This window comes from Molothrus ater, chromosome Z (assembly GCF_012460135.2).
Source record: "Molothrus ater isolate BHLD 08-10-18 breed brown headed cowbird chromosome Z, BPBGC_Mater_1.1, whole genome shotgun sequence".
Lineage (NCBI taxonomy): Eukaryota > Metazoa > Chordata > Aves > Passeriformes > Icteridae > Molothrus > Molothrus ater.
This window is the reverse complement of record NC_050511.2, coordinates 2785953-2805542: the sequence shown is the minus strand read 5'-3', so window position 1 is coordinate 2805542 and position 19590 is coordinate 2785953. Positions and strand designations below refer to the sequence as shown.

Genomic DNA, 19590 nt, shown 5'->3' with positions numbered 1-19590 from the left:
ACCTAGATACCAACATGTGAACTACAGTCACACCAGTTTCCTCAACATTTTTGATTCCTCAACATCTATTTCTGCTAAAAGCATTTGCTTTTAAAAAGCATTGCTTTTTAAAATGCTAAAAGCATTTTAATCATGTGATTCATAAAAAATTGTCCTGTCAGCAGGCAGTGTTGTAAAATTATTATAACATTCCCATTTTGTGCCATTAGGTGTACAGCCATAATATAAAAAGCATGCAATTAACTGTTTTCAAATTCTGCTCTACTCCCAAGCTGAGTTAAACTTTTGTTTTGAAAAGGTGAGAAGGTTCAAGGCTCCTGTTCTCAATACCTACATGCTCACCAAGTCCCCAGTTCAGCCCTTCCAAGATAATGCAAGCCAGTTTATTCTCCACTGCTGTCAGGCTGTAATTTAACAACCAGTCACGGATCAGGGCTATCTCAGATGAAGAAGGCTTCCACAGGTACAGGGGCAGTTCTTTGAACAGATATAAAGAAACCTTTGAGGAAAGAGAGCAAAAAGTGCAAATCACTACTCAGCACACAACAATAATCAGCACTGTGCCCTGCTATCTGAAAGGGGGGTATGACCAAAAAACCCCACAGAGAGCTCTTTAACACATCCAGTCATAACAACCTGGTATGGCCTCTAGGTTTAACTGCATGTCTGACTTAAATTATTTAAATTATAGATATCAGCACTTACCATCCCCACCTTCTCAATGGTCTCTCTAATCCGATCCAGCAGTACAGAAATAATCTGTGTGTGGATGCTGGCAATGGCTCCCAAGAGCTCCCGACCAACCTTGGAAAACGTCTCCCTTGTGGAAAGACTAACATAGGACACCTGAGAAGATGAGCAGGGAGAAGTTATTGCCTCTGGCTGACCTCCACTAACATGGAAATAAAATGTCTTTTGGAAAATAAATTGCTCTTGGGCATCGCAGACGAAGCTGATAAATGCCCATATGGAAAGTGAAACTGATTGCCCTAAAAGACCAGGAAAGTTCTGTGTCACACTGCCAAAATAATGTCCAAAACTAAACACAGGAACAACAGCCACAGGCACTAAAAAAAAAAAAAATCCCAGCAAAAACAATGGAAAAAAACACCACATAAGGAATTCCAGAGCTACAAGTTAGGCCTGCAAGAGAAAAATGAAACAAAATAAATGTATTTTTTATTTATTTGTTTCATTCTGGCTTCACTTACAGAAAAGCCATTCTTGTTCCCAGAAAAAACAAGTACTTCAGGCAATTTTCATTCACTGCTTTTTGAACTAGTAGCACTTTTTTAATTCCATGGAAGAACAAATTACAGAAGCCATGAGAGCTTCACACCTTCCACTGTTACAAATAAAAAGAGCATTTTCATTCTTTTCCTGAATGGACCAGTAACATTACTCACCTCATATATCTCCAAAACAACAATTTTGATGAAATCCTCATCAACGTCAGCCCGTTTGGTTTGTGCCATCTGAGCAAATGTGGTGAGCAGACAAATTTCTTCTGAGCAGTTCATTGACTGGAGATACTTTTCAAACTGTGCAAGGTGCTCTGGATCTAGGGAAAAAAAAGTCAAGTGAAAGAAACATGATATAAGTGCAATAGGACACACATCAGCAGCATTTATACAGTTATTCACTGAAAATCCCAGAGAAGTGATCTGTGGAGACCATTCCATGCCAATTACAAATAAAATTCTGCAAGTATCTAGTCCCAGGTCTTGATTACACCCAAGAGCTACAAAGAAAGGCCAGTCTGAGCTTCCCAAATACAATACAAGAAAAAACACTGGATGCACTTGTTTGGAATCTATCTCTAAAAACAGAGAACTGAATCTGCACAAGCAGGAAGGCTAAAATACTCTTTCACTGAAATTCAAGGCAAGTTTCCTCTTTAAAACCAAAAGAGATATTGCTAAAAGCAAATAAACATTCCATTTCTCAGGGTGTGGGACAACAGGAAGGTAATGATACAAAGATATCTGTACAGTGCTTTAAAGTGTTTTTTGTTTTTTTTTTATTTCTTCCAAACAACCTTAAACAGAGTCTGTGCAGCAAAACAAGCACTGGAAACATCATTTGAGCTGTAAAAAGTTTTGTAGAGTGAACTGCCTGCCTTCTGTGAACCACAACATGTCAACAAACACTGTTTACAGTGATTTTATCATAGAAGCTGAATATACAGAAAAAGCATCCATTGTGCACTCAGCTACCTAACCTGGACACGCATGTGCTCAGCGTGCTTGTGATCAAACACGTGCACTTAGGTTACATTCTATTTTAAGGGCTTTCAAGAATTTTGCAACTGTACTCCAAGCTGAGAAGGTCAGGCCTGTACAGGCAAAACAGCTCATGGAACAGCATGCTAGAGCATTGTGCAATTTCAAGAAAACAGCTTCTTCCAAACAGCAGGAGAAACCACACTGCTGATAGATACAGCAGGCAAACAGGGGGGGCCTCATCTACTCACCTCCATTTCCTAATGCTATTCTTTATCCTTAATGCAGAAGTTACAGACAACTCTGTTTCCCCTGCAGGGTTTGGGTTTTTTTTAACATGATGCAGAAGGACATTAAAAATGACCACATCATTATTGTATCTAAAGGCACAGCAGGGTGACAGTGAGGAAGGAGAAGGGCTGAGCTGTGGGCTCCACACTGACCTCAAACCCACACCAAGCCATAGTCTGGGACTGAAGATGGGGACAAGGTCTAAGGGAAGCAGAGAGACTCCCCCTAAATCCTGTCTTCTCATAGTGGAGAAGTAACATCTTCACCACCAACTTGGTACTTGACCCTATTCCTTTCCTCTAATCACACTATAACTCAAGTTCAGGACGCCCTAAAAACCAAACTTCTCAAACCTTGTTACTGGCAGCAAGGAAACTGTGACCACAAATAAAATCATAGTATCCTTGGATTAAAGGGATATTAAATATAACCTAGATTAAAATCCCTGCCATGGGCAGGGATGCTACTCACTAGAATAGCAACCATGCTCCCGATGCCTTAGGATTTTAGCTTTTATATTTTTCATATATTTGTAATCCTGCAATTCTTTAGTGTATAACCCTAAACTCCATATATAGTTAACTACTGCTTTCCCATTTTCATCAGACAAAACAATTCCTCTCTAGGCCTGGGAATCAAGGGATTATGGGAATCAACCTTACTACCTCAGACCCTGAGAAATGTAAACAAAAGTGAGTTGGGGGAGAGCAAACTTGTGGTAAATGCCTTCATTACCTGAAGCTGCAATTGGAAGATTAACCCCCAATATGCAAATAGACCAAACTTATAAAAGTATGAAAACCCATGACTCATTGTCCATATAATGGGTGCAGCCCTTGGAGGGGGGCTCTGATTGCCCAAAATGTACCTGAAGACCCTTCAATAAATATAACTGCTTTTTATTGCCTTAATTTTATCTGGCCTCTGTTTTTAGGTAATCCCAAAAACGCATTACTCCCACTCCTATGGACTTGATGCCTAAAGCTTCCGTCAATTACCAAGGCTTGCTTCCATCTGTAGGTTCACCAACCTTTTCTCATGCTTAATTTGGGAGAGGAAATCACTAAGAAAGGTTATCTCCCAAAAATATGTTAATGTCATGATCTTCCAGGGTACAAATTAAGAGGAAATTAAGCATTAACTTGTTAAGTGTCCGTTGAAATAAAATATTTCAGAAGATTAGATGGATTTCACTGGAAGAACTGCTGATATTCCCTGTCTAGGTCTAGACACTGGTGGAAAACAGTATTATGCTGACAGAACTCACTGAGGAGGATGAAGAGGATAAAGAAATCCTGAATCAGCATGCCAGTGACTTTGAAACATAAAAGTTAGCTAGAAGCAAAACAATGCCTGAAAAAGATATTTTTTTTTTAAATCTGTGTTTGTTACTGCAACCCATAACAGATGCAGTAAAAAATTTCTAGCAAAACCAAAAATAAAGATGTTCTACTGACACAGTGTAACAGTTATTTTGGCTGGCAAGTGTTTATCAGATGAGCACCTCATCAAGTGCTACACAACTACAATCTTGGTATCTCTCTCCCTTTCTGTGTAAATCGCCTTAAATGCTACCTGAGATTGCACAGAGTCAAGATACTCAGTAACCTCTCAGAATCACCATTTTCTCCTGCTTCTCCACCAAGACTGGGTACATGGGATGGGGTAACAGCTACCTGGGATACCAGCCAGCTGAGAAGTAAAACTGACAAAAATGAGATCTGCTCTCCCTGAAGACAGCAAAGAAGCTGTAAAGTAGGGAGCAGTAAACTGTTTGTTTACCTGGCCCCCTGTCAATCAAGTCCTGAAATATTATCCATGAATGCAGCAGCAGAGGGAAACTAGCATTCCAGCTGGCCTCTAAATAGTTCTGCTAATGCTGAAGACACCACGTTCACTGTGGAGATCAACATGGGACAAAAGTCAAGAGGAAATAAAAATAAAGTGCCACTGAGGACAAGAAATGCATGAAAAGAAGGCTTGAGATAAAGGAAACATAGGTGGGGATGATAATCAGTCTCCCACAATATGAGTTACTAAAGCCAAAATTAGCAAAAAAGGAGGACTCTAAAACTACCAGCAGCTCAACAGTCAATCAGTCACCAAAAACCAAAAAAAAAAACCAAAAAACAAATTCAAAAATTTGCCACACCAACCCTAACTGATACAGAAGTCTGTACTTTAGGATTTGAGCCTCACTCTCCAAATACTGTTGAAGGTCAAGACGGGAAGTCATATAAAAATACACAAGAGGTACCTCCTGCATGTCACTCTTGCAGCTCTGAGGCAGCCACAGAGAAAACCAGGACAGGAAATCTATCAGTTGCTGTTAAATGACAATTTGGGCAAACAGGTACTGGAAAACCTGTGCAAGACATTTCAGCAGCCAATGGACCAGTCATGCTGCCAAGGGTGCATTTAACAAAGCAACCTGCAGAGAGTTAAACCCGCAGCTGATGCAGCAGCAGCTGAATGGATTAGAATTGGTTCTGTGTGGGGGAATTTTACCTTTGAGTCTCTGCTTGTAGTCAGCAGGTTGAAGAGTAGAGCAGAGCTGCTCCAGGTGCTCGTTCTCAGCACAGTGCATGACAAAGAAGAGCCTCCAAAGCATGCTGCTGGACAAGGTTCCATAAGGCATCTCAGACATGAACAGCCAGACTCCCAACCTGTTGGATTTGAAGAGGCACTTAGGAACAGCTCCACCCTGATAAATCCCAGCATTTGGAAAGGAGACATCTCTGGCCCACACCTCTGCTATGTAACACAATTAGGAATGTGAGGATATGTATTAGCACCTCAGATTCTGAGCCAACCTCACTGTGAACTTACCAAGATTTCAGAGCTTCTGTCAGTTGCTACAATTCATGGCCTAATTCCTCCCCACCTTGATGCTATCAATGCACTGAAAAATCCTACTTATTTCAGTCTTGTTTAAACCATTAAATATTTAAAGTTACTCCAAATCACAGTTTCAAGCATTCAACTCCTCCAAAACTAAGCCAGTGAAGAGATTACCCACCTTTTTGCCTTCAGAACGTGTAGAACAGCTCTAAAAAACAGCTCATCAAACTCCAGCTGCAATTTTTCCACAGAGTAGGGGTGTTCTACAGATCCATACTGTTTATTGCCACTAACATACTGGGCCCAGTGGTCACTCACATGACACAGTGTCATCCTACACAGCAGAGCAAACAAGCCAAAGAAGGATCATTAAGTATGTCACCATCACAGGAAAACACAGACAAGGGCAACCAGATTAGAGTCTAGCCACGAGAGACATGTCCAACATTTTGCATTCTCTGTTCCAGAGGTTTCTATATAAATTGTATCAGTCAAATTTCTGTGTTCTCTTTCCTTGGTTTTGCAAGCTCAAAAGGCACAATATTCTGTTACAACAAATTAGTTTGTGTGTGACCTTTGGAGCCTGAAGGTAACTGTACAGGATGAAATGGCAGAAAGCTCATAGGGGAATAATTACACTGAGAAAGCTACTGCCTCCATAACACAAAGAAAAAGATGGATTTTGTTTCTGAATTGACTGTATTCCCCCTTGAGAATACACTCACAGAAGCCATGTAGAGTAAATGCCAGAGATTTAAAAATAAAGAGCAGCATTTAGGCTTCAAATACATTTACTTACTGCAACAATAGGACAATTTGCAGGGAGCAAACTAAAAACCCCAAAACAATTCTAGGTAACAACAGAAATAAAGCAGTAACATTGGTTATAGGGAGGGGAAATTCAAGGAATTCCTGTTAGTTAGGTTTCAGTGACTCCCCAAGACAAGCTTAACAACATCACTAATGGAAGTCAGCCTGATGTCCCACAGCTCACCTGGCTCCTCTGTGCCCACAGCATTTAGATTTTGCAATTCCCCATTTCAGATTCCCAGACTGGCTAACACTGAACTGACCAAATGTCAGAGCAAAACCCACCTGAGAATCGTTTGGGTGGGGTTTGGATTTTTTTGGTTGTTTGATGGTCAGTTCTGGATTTTTTAGCAGCTCTGAATATCTAATGTATGTATAAAATAGATTCAATCACACCACAGAGAAAAAAAAAATCTCTTACTTGATGAGCTGACCAATTCTCTTCACAAACTGTCGGTACCGTGCTCTGTTAAATGTTTCTAATCCCACAGACAGAAGTTCCACTAAGGAGTTTGCAAAGGCAAAAATCTTCATCATCTTCTGGGGAGATGTTTTTTCAGGAAAATAAGCACCTAAGACAGAGACACAAAAATAAGTGTCAAAAAAAAAGAGTGTGAATTCTGGATTTTTAAGCAACTTAACAAGCACTCAAAGCAACAATTCACAATATTTTGAACTGGAATGTATGCTTTGTTTATGAAATGAACAATAAATACCTGCTAAGTACAAAAGTGCACATAAACCATGCAGGTAGTAAGATCTCTGGAAAGCAATTACAACTAAAAGGTGAGGGGAAAAAAGAGCTCTGAAAGCACTTTTGGAAAGTAACTGACAGCCAAACCCAAACTAAGGGAAAAGACTCTAACGTTTTGCATGTTGCTATGAGGTTTTTATTTATCCCGTACACATGGCATATACTTCCAGCTCATCCCTTTAGCCTGCAAGCTGCTGCACGGGTTCATTATTATTTTTCTCAGAGAGTTTCACAGTACAGTAGCATTCTTGGCAGTGGCAGTCATTAATATAATTAGCATAAACAGAATGAAGAATAACCATCTAGCAACTGATTTACCTTCAGAGGTAAACCCAAGGAACTGCTGAAAGAGCTCGTGAAATGGGAACTGTGACAACAGAGCAATCAAGTCATCTTCCAAGAGCAGAATCCAGCTTGTTTCAGGATCCTCATCCTATAGATAAATACAGGTATTTTCAGTGTCTCTACAGTAAAACCAGTAGTAAAGGGATTCACTATTGTACTAAGTACAGTTTTGTTAGGACTAACTGAAATATTTGAATTCTCTCTGCTAATACTCACTACTGGAAGCTCCACTCTACAGTTATACCACAGAGATAAAATGAGACTAAAATAGAAGCAAATTCAAATCATGCTTTTTAACTTAACAAGTCAGATTTTCTTCACCCATTTCACAAAGATCAATGAGCTTGAACGAAAGCATAAAGGACAAAACAAAGAGAAACAAAAGAAGTAATCTGCTGTACCTCTTCTCCTCCTTCATCTACCAGAGTCCAGTTCCCAGATTCCTTCCCAGAAGAAGAAGAACTTTTCCTTTCACTTGGTTTCATATGGCACATGAAGTCCACGCGATTTCTGGTTTAAAGTGAAAAATCAAGTGTAAAAAATTAGAAAAGTAAAAATTCTGAATTTAATAATCTTTCAGTTTAGGGAAGATATTAAAAAATCCAGATGCAAGAGGAAGAAATTAATAAGCAAAGCAGAAAGATGCCTGGCAGAGAAGGCCCTGGGGGTGCTGGTGCCAGGGGCTGGACACGAGCCCAGGGTGCCCAGGGGGGCAGGAGGCCAATGGCCCCTGGGCTGTCCCAGCCAGGCTGTGACACAGCCCCAGGGCAGGGCCTGTCCCTGTGCCGGCCCTGCTGAGGCACCTCCAGTGCCGGGGACAGCTCTGGGCCCTCAGGACAAGAGAGACCCTGAGGGGCTGGAGCGTGTCCAGGGCAGGGAACGGAGCTGGGAAGGGGCTGGAGCCCCAGGAGAGGCTGAGGGAGCTGGGCAGGGGCTGAGCCTGGAGCAAAGGAGGCTCAGGGGGGCCCTTGTGGCTCTGCACAGCTCCTGACAGGAGTGCAGTGCTCCCCTGGGGACAGCTGTGGGGAGATCAAACTCTGCTCCCCAGTTACAAATGACAGGACCATAAAGAGCCTCAAGTGGCACTAAAGGAGGTTTGGATTAGATATTAGGGAAAAATCTTCTCATGGAAACTTGGTCAGGCACTGCAACAGACTGTTTAGGGCAGTGGAGGAGTCAACATCTCTGGAAGTGTTCAGAAGGCCTGTGGATGTGGCACCAGAGGACACATGGTTCAGCAGTGGACACAGTGGCTCTGGGTTAAGGTTTGGACTCAACAACCTTAAAGGTGTTTTCCAGCCTAAACAATCCTGTGATTGTAAATGACTCTGGGATAATCTGGTTCCTGACATGCAGGAGCTGTAACTGATAAGCCTCAGCTCTTTTACCATTAAGAGCAGACCCTGTGGAGGCTCTGAGTTCTGGTATCAGCATTTAGAGCAGTACCCCAGACACATTAAGTTGGCCCTTGCTCCAAACACAAGTACCAAAAGGCACTGGCAACACACATTCCCTCAGGATACACTGGTTTTCCCAGGCAGTTCTAGAAATTAAATGTAAAAATGATACCCTTTAAAATAACAGTTTTCAATAACAAGGCTCCCACTTAACTCAAACCCAAGCTATCAAGATCACAGTGACAACCCTAAATACCAGCAGTTTGACTCTTTGACCTCAAGATTTGGGCAGAGGGAGAGGCAAGTGATGTATTTTATCTGGAGAACATAACTGCTTTCGCTCGTGACTGATTTCATTAACTACCTTCTCCAAGCACCACATTCCTACTAGATTTTTTTTTACTTTTTTTTTTAAAGGATGAAAAATATATCAAGACATCCAATCAGTGTGTACACCATCTCAACACCTTTACTCGGCGGATTCTGTTGCAGAGACAGTATAGAAAACAGGCCATGGTGCAAAGCAAGAGAGATTTCAGAAGCCATAGTAACAAAATGTGTGGGTTTGTCAGTCTCCACAAGCTATTTCACAGCTGAAAGAAAGCTGCATCATACTGCGTACAGCACAAGGAGGTGCTGCCAAGGCTGAATTTTAAGATGAATGAGTAAAAAGAGCTTGAATTAAACTGTGAATCTATTTGTGCCCACTTTTATGACTTTGCCTGCAATGAACTTTCAGGGTTTTACAAGTAGATTGTATGTTGTGTTTTCTATTCTTAAATAATCAGAACATATTTATAAAATCATGTTCATACTTACTTGACAGGAGACATAAGCAAGGCAAGAGATTGCATGAAGTGAAAGACACCCGACGGGTTACCCAAGACTTTGATCTGAAATTAAATGCAAAAATCTAAGTAAATGTAAATAAGCAAAGGGGAAATTATTCTCAGCAGAGAAATTCACATTTCTCATTAGCTTTTTGTTAAGCCTTAGAATAATCCATAAAAGACAGCACCCACACCCTAGACAAAGTATTGACATGGCAAAATATTGTGACTTGTCCAAAAGAATTACTTAAAAAAACTAAAGGAGGGGTGGGAGAGGAAAAACCCAGATCAAAAACTGCACAAAAAAAAGACAACCTCTCTCTTGTGCCACATGGAGGTCTGGGCACCAGGGGTAATTCAGACACTGAGCACAAGGGAAGATAAAATCCTACCACATTAGGTTAATTTGATTTAATGATATTAAGGGTCTTTCCCAAGCTAATCTTTTCTATTCTATACTTCTATTGCATTGTTTTCCTTTCCTGTTAGTGTAATTTTCCTGTGATTAGATTTCCAATGTTTTTCTCCTCTTAGAAGAGCAAATATGTTCTTTGAAAAACACCCTGGTGCCTTTGGATATCCACAATCCATCTGACAAGACAAAGTGAACCCTTTGTCCCTGAACTTTCCAGGGAAACCAGTCCCACTTCAACATATAGGATATTAAAATATCTGTTCCTCCTGATCCCTTACACAGCACAGAGCTGACTCCAATCTCACTTTTTCTATACAGCTGCTGCTTCAAGTCTAAATATGCCTTCCACTTTTTGGAGAACACTCCCAAAACCTGGTGCAAAAGGCCTTGACTCCCTTCCATGGAATCTCTCCAGTCAAGAGTTAAGTGTGTTCCCCTGTCAACCTGCACATGGTTGGCCTAACGTATTCCCTGACAAACCCCTCACTGCCACCATGATCCCACACATCTGGAAAGGCAGTCATGAGGGATTAAGCAGGCACAAGACACTCTCCTCCCCTACCCAGGCCACTCCCACTCCAACCTGCTGGCAGTAAAGAATTAAACATTCACACCTGGATGAACGGACAAGCCCACTCGCTGATGCCAGCTGGACACCGAAGGATGTGGTTGAAGAGGAAGAGATGGTCACCTGGACAGCCAATTCTCTGCAGCACAGACACCTAGAGGGAAGTGTATTGAAATCAACTAAATAACTCTGAAGTTCATTTCCCTACAGTCCTGCTAACTAGAGAAATACTGTTCACTTCTCACCCTTTCTAACAAACCTGAATTTTCAGAGCATGTTACAGGAGAACAAAATTTAAAATCTGTTTGCTTGCCTTATTGCCTTGCCTTGCCACAAACCAATTTTTTTGGCATAAAGTAACTGTTTTTTCTACAACTACATTAAAATCTAATTTATTTAGAAATTGGCAAGAACCAAGGTTTCTCCAACATGGCAAGTCGGAACAGCTCTAATTTCAAAATAATTAAAAGCACAATGAGTATTATTAAGTTCACTGTGAGTAGTATTGGCTGCTCAGGTGCCAATCCTCACTAATGATACTTGATTTTTTCAGACAAGGGAATCAATTCTAAAGATCTGCTAAGAGATTCTGTTCCACAAATAGAACAAACCCCACCAAAAAAAAACATTGCCCATGAGACAGGAAGCAAAACAGTAACACTTCCAGAAATTATTCCTGAATTCATCCTGTGTGCTGGATCAGATATATCCATGTCTACTCCCTCACCAGTCTCTGCAGCCACATGAGAAGGTCACTGTGAAACTGAGGATCTTCAATAACCCTGCGAGTGAAGCTGAAAAGGACACTGATACATTCCTTCAAGTGGCTCAAGTCTGAAGAGAGATTTTCTGACTGCTTTGAAACTGTAAATTAAAAACAGAATTAATGAAGCTTTGACAAGAAGTAGCAGCATGAAAAATGGGTTTGGGGCTTGACATAAAACTGCTCTCTGTATGAGAGCAGACAGCAAGACATTTCAACACTAAATCTGTCAGAAGAGAATACTTAAGAGCACTTTGTTTAATCTTGTAATTAAGCTCTGGACACTAATTATAAGAAGAATATACTGTGGTTACTCTCACAAAAGGCCTTCCCTCAACATCAGCTTTTTAAGAACCACCATTTACCATGCACATAAACTATCTGAGAGGTGGAGTGCAAAGGGAGGAGCAATAAGAAAGAAAAGTATCTCAGGCAGGAGGAGGAGAAATACTTTAGCTAAAAGATTATATTGGCACAAGCTCAAACAAAACACTCAGGATGAAAACCAAAAAGATAATTCTAAATATTAAGAATTTAAGATTTCAAAAGACCTTCCAAGAGGAAGTAAAGAAGGAAAAATATCCAGCTCATTTTAGAATTGGGAAAAAGAACTGTATCAGATATTGCCTTGGACAACAAAATATTGGGAATTTAGGTGTCCATCCACACAGTGTTTCAGTGCAGTAATCGGTGTCAGTCTGCAGCATGGACAGCAGAAGTCACTTCTACATTGAGCTTTTACTGCCCACGTGATAAAGTCAAGACAATTGGACATTTTCCTCTGAGAAAAAAGTTTCACTGATTCCCTACAGAAGACCAACAGTTTTTTCTAACAGAGGAGAAACACTCCAGTACACAAATTTCACCACAAGAGCCCAAAACTCCAGCCACACAAGGTGCTGGCACCCTGACCAGGACTGGGAGCAGCCCAGACCAGCAAACACACCTTGTTCCTGCTGCTGCAGGGCCACGGATCTCAGCAGGGACGAGCTGCTGAGCAGCCTGTAAACATAAGACTCCACCTGCAAGCGGGACAGCACCGAGGTGTAGGAGTGCAGTGCCAGGGTCTGGTGCACGTGCTCTGCTTTGGCCTCAAAGAGCTTCTTCAGCTCCCCCAGCACGCTCTCGTTCAGCTCCACCGTCTGGTAGCGGTGGTGGCCTGTCACCTTGCACTGATCTGCACACACACCCTGAAAAGAGAACAAATATTCCATGTCAGTAGCTCTGACATTTTGCTGGATCAGCCTAACTGAAATCGGTCACGATATAACCCTCTCTTAAACAGATTTCAAGGCTTTCATAAAAGGGGACATTTCATAAATGGAAAAGACAAATATTTGGCAATGTCCTATGCGCTTTTGAGAGGTACCAACCACTGGAGGTTCATATCCTTGATTTCTGAAGAAAAAAATATTTCATGAACCCTCAGTAACTCATGTTTGGAAACAGCCAGAACTTACTTGCCTGCAGCACTGAGAGAATGTGAACAAAACCAGGTGCCTCACTCCCAGCGAGAGCACCTGCTTCTTATTTTACAGATCTCTATATATATTTGGACCTGCTATTTTAAAGCTAAAACATTCACTGGAACAAGATAAATATTTCCCAAACTCCCAAGACTAATAATTTGCAGCAATTTCCTACTGCATGTTCAAAATGTTTTCCTCTGCCTCATCTCTACTTCTTCAGCACAAGAAAAATACAATAAATAATATTCTTGCTATTCCTACAATAAATAACATTCCTGGTAATCTTCTGCGCAATCAGGAAACATTCTTAAGAACCAGCACTGTGAAAGCTTGACGTGAAAGCATCCCTGTGTTTCCTAAATTAGTAGAGTAAGAATTTTAAATTGGTATAAAGACAACAAATATTCTGTACACACAATAAATATATAGTGAATTGGGATGAAATAAAGCAAGTAGCCATCTTACACATCTCTATGATGGCCTTAGAAGATGCAAGAGTGAAGCCAAAATTGCTTTTGGTACAGAAAATGATCACTGCAAACCTTAGAATCCAGTGAGGCTCAGTGTTATTCCCCAAGAAAAAGGAAAGTATCCAGACATGTTCAGTTCCTCAACTCTGGTGAACTGCACTCACAGAAACAGTAAAACCTACCCTACGCATGGGTGTTCAGCATCTTTGGACAATTTTGATGATGTGTGGGCTATAAACAGTATCAGAACAATTTCATTCACTCCCACTGATGCTGAGCTCCCAAGGCAAGTGTCACAGAAGGAGTCTGGGGGAAAGCTTTTCTGATGCGCGCCACAAAGAGCTCCATCAACCTCCCTGGTTTGCAGGCAAAAATGTTACAGAGTACCACGCCCATTCTGGAGGTAAGAAAAACCACAGCTACACTTAGGGAACAAGTTAGTGCAAGTGGATGGCCCTAATGCTCCCTCTGAGCTACAGGGCTGCTCCTGAGCACAACCCGAGCTCCCTGCAGCAGGAATGACATCAATGGAAACTGCCCCTACACTTGGCAGCAGGCCAGATGGGACATCACTGCTACAGTCACTCCACCACTGTCCCCCACTCTGCCTGGAGTGCTGGGAAACTTCACCTGACACCACGGACATAACTGGGTGTACACAGCTCATCCTTTCTGACCCAAAAGGAAATCACCAACATATATCCCACTGCCCTGCACACGTCAGAGGTTAAAAATCAAACAAAAAAACTGTCTTAAGTCTCAAGAGGATGATATTCTGAAGTACTGGGGGTCAGTGGAGAGACAGAAAGCAAAGGCAATAATCTCTGGACATGGAACTGTTAGAGCTAGAGGAAGTCCAGAGGAAGCACAGAAGTCAGTAAGAGGACTGGAGCACCTTCCCTAGGAAGACAGGCTGAGAAAGGTGGGGCTGTTCAGCCTAGAGGAGTGTAGAGACCTCACAGCACCTTCCAGTATCTGGAAGGGGCCTACAGGGAAGCTGGACAGGGATTCTTCATCAGGAACTGTAATAACAGGACAAGGACTAAAGGGAGTAACTGAAACAAGGGGTAATTTAGGCTACATATTAGGAAAAAAAATCTTTACTGTGGGTGTGGTGAGACACTAGCACAGGCAGCCCAGGAAGGATGCCCCAATCCTGGCAGTGCTCAGAGCCAGGTTGGATAAGGCCTTGAACAACCTGGCCTAGTGGGAGGTGTCCCTGCCCATAGAAAGCAGGGTTGGGATTAGATGATTTTTAAAGTCCCCTCCAGCCCTTAACATTCTGTGATTCTTTTACAACAAAACACCTTAACTATGATAAACCTGGCAAATAAAGTTAATTTCCTAATAGTCTGGGTTCAAAAGCAGCTTCAGCAACAGCACCTGCACAGTCTTCTGCTGCTCCTTGAAAGTCCATAATCTCCCCTTCACATTTTGGCAGTCTGTTGTCATGGCCTGCAGCTCTGCCTCAGCCAAGAGCAGCTGCTTCCTGCAGCGCATGTAGTTCAGGAGCAGCTCGTAGAACTCGTGCCTGTCCTGGTGAGCCACACTCTCGAATTCCTCGGCATAGGAGTCGACGTTCTCCAGCCAGGAGCAGGGCTCGAAGATCTTCAGCTGCTCCCTGGTGAAAGGCACCAGCTCTGGCTCGGAGGGCAGCTCTGGGTACAGCCTCTCGTGGTGCAGCAGGGGCTTCACTGCCATGATGGTGGGCTTCTCGTAGGACAGCTCCAAGGACAGGTCTGGATAAACCGGCCGCGGAACGCGCGCCTTGGACTGCTCAGGGCGCTGGGAGGTGCTGGGAGGAAGCTTCTCTGAAGAGCAGGAGAGAGGATCCCTCAAGTCTTGTCGGTTTTCAGCTCTTCTGCCCTGTACAAAGCCCATCACTGACAGAGGGGGAGCAGTACTGGACTGAAAGGTACTACTCAGTAAGCCGGGATTTCTAGATCCACTAGCAGCTGCCTCCACAGGGCTCTGAGGTTTGTCCAACTTGCTCTTCTCAACATCCCCCACACATTCCTCCTGGGAAGGATCAGCTTTGACCTCTTCTGCATCTTTGGGAGGCTCCAGAGCCGCTGCCAGAGCCCCTTCATTTGCTGAAGATAAATGATTTTGGGGGGTGTCAGACACATCATTTATAGTTCTCCTATTTTCTTCTTCATCTCTGAGCTGAATTTCTGTGAATTCTCCAGGATGTTCCACTTGCACTCTCCTGGCTTGAGAAGACCCTTCTGCCACAGGAGGCAGGAAAACATCATCAGGCTCTTGTACCTGGGGCTCCTCATTACTTCTTTTCTTTTTTTCCTAAGAAAACAAAAAATTAACAGTGTCACTGCCAAGTGAATCTCTTCGTCTTGCATCCCAAATCCCACCAACACCAAAAGTAGTATTTGTCAGCATTATGACTCCAAAAGCCCTTTTAAACATATTAATTTTCATAATATTGAAGATAAAAACAAATATACCAAACAAATCTCTGTTCTTCAGCTGCCCTATGAAGACTGTCTACCAGTGTGTCGTTTTGTGCTCTTGCACAAAGCTTCAACATTTCTAAGCAAAAATCTATAAATATCACAGGACAGACTGTTTCATCAACACAGAAAACAATCAACATAACAGGTCCCTGACACCTAAGAAGAGTTACTCAATTTCACCTGTCGACAGGAAAAAAAAAAAAAGTTACTCTGTGATCCAGATCCATCTTAAGTTTTACGGAATATTTTAGTGACTGGGGAAATATTTTCAAAACAGTAATTTCAGAACAGTAATTTCAGAAAGCAATCTGGAATGTAACCCTTAGCTACATTCTAAAACCATGGTAACATCTGAACAATTACTGAAGTACCTATTTTCAGCAGGCAATACACACTGGAGACATAAAAAAACTTAACAGTGCCATTAAAACTGTAAATCAATTTAAAATTACCATTAGTTTAAGGCTCAATAATTCCATAAATCTAATCTAAACTGTAGATTAGCTTCCTTTCCAAAAACACAGCATAGGAAATGAACTAAGATTCTGAAAATCTGTAAATCATTTGCCAACTCGTAAAACAAAAAATTGGCACAGCGAATTAGCCAATCTGTAAATTGTGTAGATCTAGCACTTTATTAGGAGCAAAACTGAGGAGTTAGGTCACAGTGCTCCAGTTTTGGATAACCCAGATAATGTAACAATGAACACAGGTGAAATGAGTACAAGCTTTTAATTTGGGGAAATAATAATGGGAAAAAGACGACAGTTCTGGAAACTTGCTTGCAGTATCTCATATAATTTTACTAAATATTTGAATGGTTTTGCCTTAAGAGAAAGCATAAATGAAAACAGCCCAAATCAAGGCACTATTGATCAAGAACACCTCAATCTCAAGGCTAATTTTACTCTGAACATATGGTCGTAGGTCCTTTACAAAAAAACAGGAATTACTCTGGCTTGGGTTTCATACTGTTTTCTGGTGTATTAAAACCTGTAAACACTTCTGATCACAAAACAGCTCTGACTCACTACCTAAAGCTGCAGGTGAGAGGCTAAAAATACATCAGTGCAATTCTTTAAGCCAGGACTTGTCATAATAAGCATCTCCTGACAATTACCGCGAAGTCAATAACGTCCATAGGATACTGTATCACTAAATCATATTTATACAGTGTATTGATCCACATACTTCACAAACACATGCTGGTCCTCTCCTCTCTACAATCTCAACGTTTCCTCTTGCACTCTTCGTACAGAATAAACTCCCTTTATCTCTCAGTATCTGCATCCCTCCCAGACCCAGCTGTTTTTTAAAATTTGTGATGTGCCTTTCAGTTCTCACTCTCCTAGGCAAAATAAATGGCACAATCATTAAAAGAGGTTTCATCTGAGAAAGAATGAAAGAAATCAAGTTCTGAACTAACACAGAGGAAAATGCTACTTAAGCCACATATGAAAGAACCCCAGAATGGTCTGGGTTGGAAGGGACCTCAAAGACCATCTCATTCCAACCCTTTCCATAGGCAGGGACACTTCCACTAGACCAGGTCACTCCAAGCACTGTCCAGCCTGGCCTGGAACACTCCCAGGGATGGGAAAATGGCAGCTGCTCATTAGCCTTGCCCCATGCCCAATGCTGCTGGTGCTGCACAAGTTTAACTTTGGGGCTACTATTGTCAGAAAGCCCTGGGCTCCATTCCACCACTTGGCAGCTCTGCAGCTGAGCCAGCCTTTCTCTCAGCTCACAAGAATTCCAGCTTTTCAAAGGATTGCATTAGAGCTTTTCCTGTGGCATGGGAATGGAAAAGTCCTTAATGTGACTGACCTGCAAACTGCATCCTCAGGCACGCCCAGGTATTAACAGAGGTGAGCAGAGTAATAGCAACAGAAATACCAGAAATGGGCCATGTGCAGCACTGGAGAATTCAGGGTTCTCACATGTGACACCTCCAGTGAATTGTTTCACAGTGAATTTCACCTGGAAGGGATGGCTAAAGACTGGAGTCACCACACACATGTCCTTAATGAAACAGCAGTGTCATCCATGACTCACCACCTTCCTGCAGGGAACCAATTCTCTTAGGCAGCAGTTTGAAGGTCTGACTGCCTTGCACACAGGGGGCTGAATCAAAACCAAAACAAAGACACAGTAATTCTTCTGGGATTGCTTTTCCCTGCAATCTTTGCTTGCCTTCCCTTCAGGAAGCACACCCACACCTGACACTTAGATTTAACCCTGGTTTTACAGAACACTGGTCGATTAATTCAGTGTTTTCAAAGAGCTTTGACAGTCATGACTTCAGTGTCCTTGCTCTATATGGGCATCCATAGGGACAACAAGAAAGAGGTCAAGAAACCAAGGAAAACATTTCCACTTTGTAAGGTAGTTCAAATCATTCCCATAAATATTCTCTGTAAAGAAAATAAAGCCTTCAGAAAACTGCCAGTACTAATATAATGAATAAAAAACACACTCAGAATAAAAACCTAGGAAGAGTGATACTTAAAAACTGCAGCACCAAGTCATGAAGAAGCAGCACTATCATGTGTTACACACAGCATCATGTTCTCAGCATTTCAAAGCCAAACGCAGACAAGATGGAGTATCACAGATTCACTGAACGATCTGGGTTAGAAGGGAACTTAAAGACCATCTCATTCCACCCCCTGCCATGGGCAGGGACACCCTCCACTGTCCCAGGCTGCTCCAAGCCCCATCCAGCCTGGCCCGGGACACTGCCAGGGATCCAGGGGCAGCCACAGCTGCTCTGGGCACCCTGGGCCAGGGCCTGCCCACCCTCCCAGCCAGCAATTCCTAATTGCCAAGAGCCCAAAATCTGTGCCTGCCCTCTGGCAGTGGGAGCCATTGCCTGGGTGCTGTCCCTGCAGGCCTTGTCCCCAGTCCCTGGGCAGCTCTGCTGGAGCCCCTGGAGGCCCTGGCAGGGGCTCTGAGGTGTCCCTGGAGCTTCTCTTGTGCAGCTCAACAGCCCCAGCTCTGTCTGCAGGACTGTCTGCCCACACTACAGTAGAACACTGTAAATGCGGGCGAGCTCCATTGCCCCGGCTCTCCCACAGGACACGGGACCCCCGAGGAGGCCGCAGGACAACGTAATAAAAACCTTGTTTACACCCTGCTACAGCACAAGGCCTGTCACCACCCTCACGCGCCTGGTAAACACTACAAACCCACAGATACGGAGTGCAGAACAGCAGGAATCTTTTTACGGAACAAAAAAAAAAAAAAAACAACCCACAACAACATCACCCAGACACGCTCCCCCACTCTCCACCCTCCACCATTAGAGGCCGCACAAACACGGATGTAAACACGGCCTGGCGCGGCCACCCCTACACGCGGGTCGCTCCCTCGGCCCCGCGGCGGCGGAGCACGCCCCGAGCCCCCCTGGTGCCGGTGCCGGTTCCATTACCTTGGGGCGGGAGCGGGCGCGGCGCGGGGGTCGCACGGCTTCGGCCATGGCCCCGCTCCCCGCGCTCGGGCGGCACCGGGCCGCGCAGGGACGGGCGGCGGGACACGCCCCCGCCGCACCGCCCAATCACACACAGCGATGGGCGGTGGGACACGCCCCCGCCGCGCGGACCAATCACAGGGCGAGGCCGAGATGGGGCGGGGCCGCGGCCGTGAGGGTGGGACGGGGCGGGGCTAGGGGCTGAGGGAGCGGGGGGACGGGGGAGCCAGAGAGCGTGGGTGGGGACAGACAGACACTCCATGGGGACACTTAGACACTCTGTGGGGACACACAGGCACTCAGAGGGACATACAGACACTCATAAGGACATACAGACACTTCCTGGGGACAGACAGACACTCCGTGTGGGCGGACAGACACTCCCTGGGGTCGGACAGAGACTCATGAGGACACAGAGACACTTCTTGGGACAGACAGACACTCATGGGACAGACAGACACTCCATGGGTACAGA

The 19590-nt window shown here is 43.4% G+C and overlaps 1 protein-coding gene across 4 annotated transcripts in view; it reads right to left on the bottom strand.

Moving 5' to 3' along the window:
* EPG5 (ectopic P-granules 5 autophagy tethering factor) overlaps positions 1-19146 on the bottom strand; it is a 54941-nt gene extending 35795 nt beyond the window's left edge. For all 4 annotated transcript variants that reach the window (XM_036403168.2, XM_036403170.2, XM_036403169.2 and 1 more), the window contains exons 1-14: positions 19077-19146; positions 14559-15476; positions 12183-12426; positions 11201-11337; positions 10520-10627; positions 9480-9553; positions 7665-7773; positions 7237-7351; positions 6586-6736; positions 5533-5688; positions 5022-5179; positions 1407-1561; positions 706-846; positions 335-499 (exon numbers count right to left, since the gene is read on the bottom strand). In XM_036403168.2, the coding sequence (XP_036259061.1) occupies positions 335-499; positions 706-846; positions 1407-1561; positions 5022-5179; positions 5533-5688; positions 6586-6736; positions 7237-7351; positions 7665-7773; positions 9480-9553; positions 10520-10627; positions 11201-11337; positions 12183-12426; positions 14559-15476; positions 19077-19124 (2679 nt within the window). In that variant the 5' untranslated portion in view covers positions 19125-19146. The remainder of the gene's footprint in view (positions 1-334; positions 500-705; positions 847-1406; positions 1562-5021; positions 5180-5532; positions 5689-6585; positions 6737-7236; positions 7352-7664; positions 7774-9479; positions 9554-10519; positions 10628-11200; positions 11338-12182; positions 12427-14558; positions 15477-19076) is intronic.
* Positions 19147-19590: the final 444 nt, after the last annotated feature.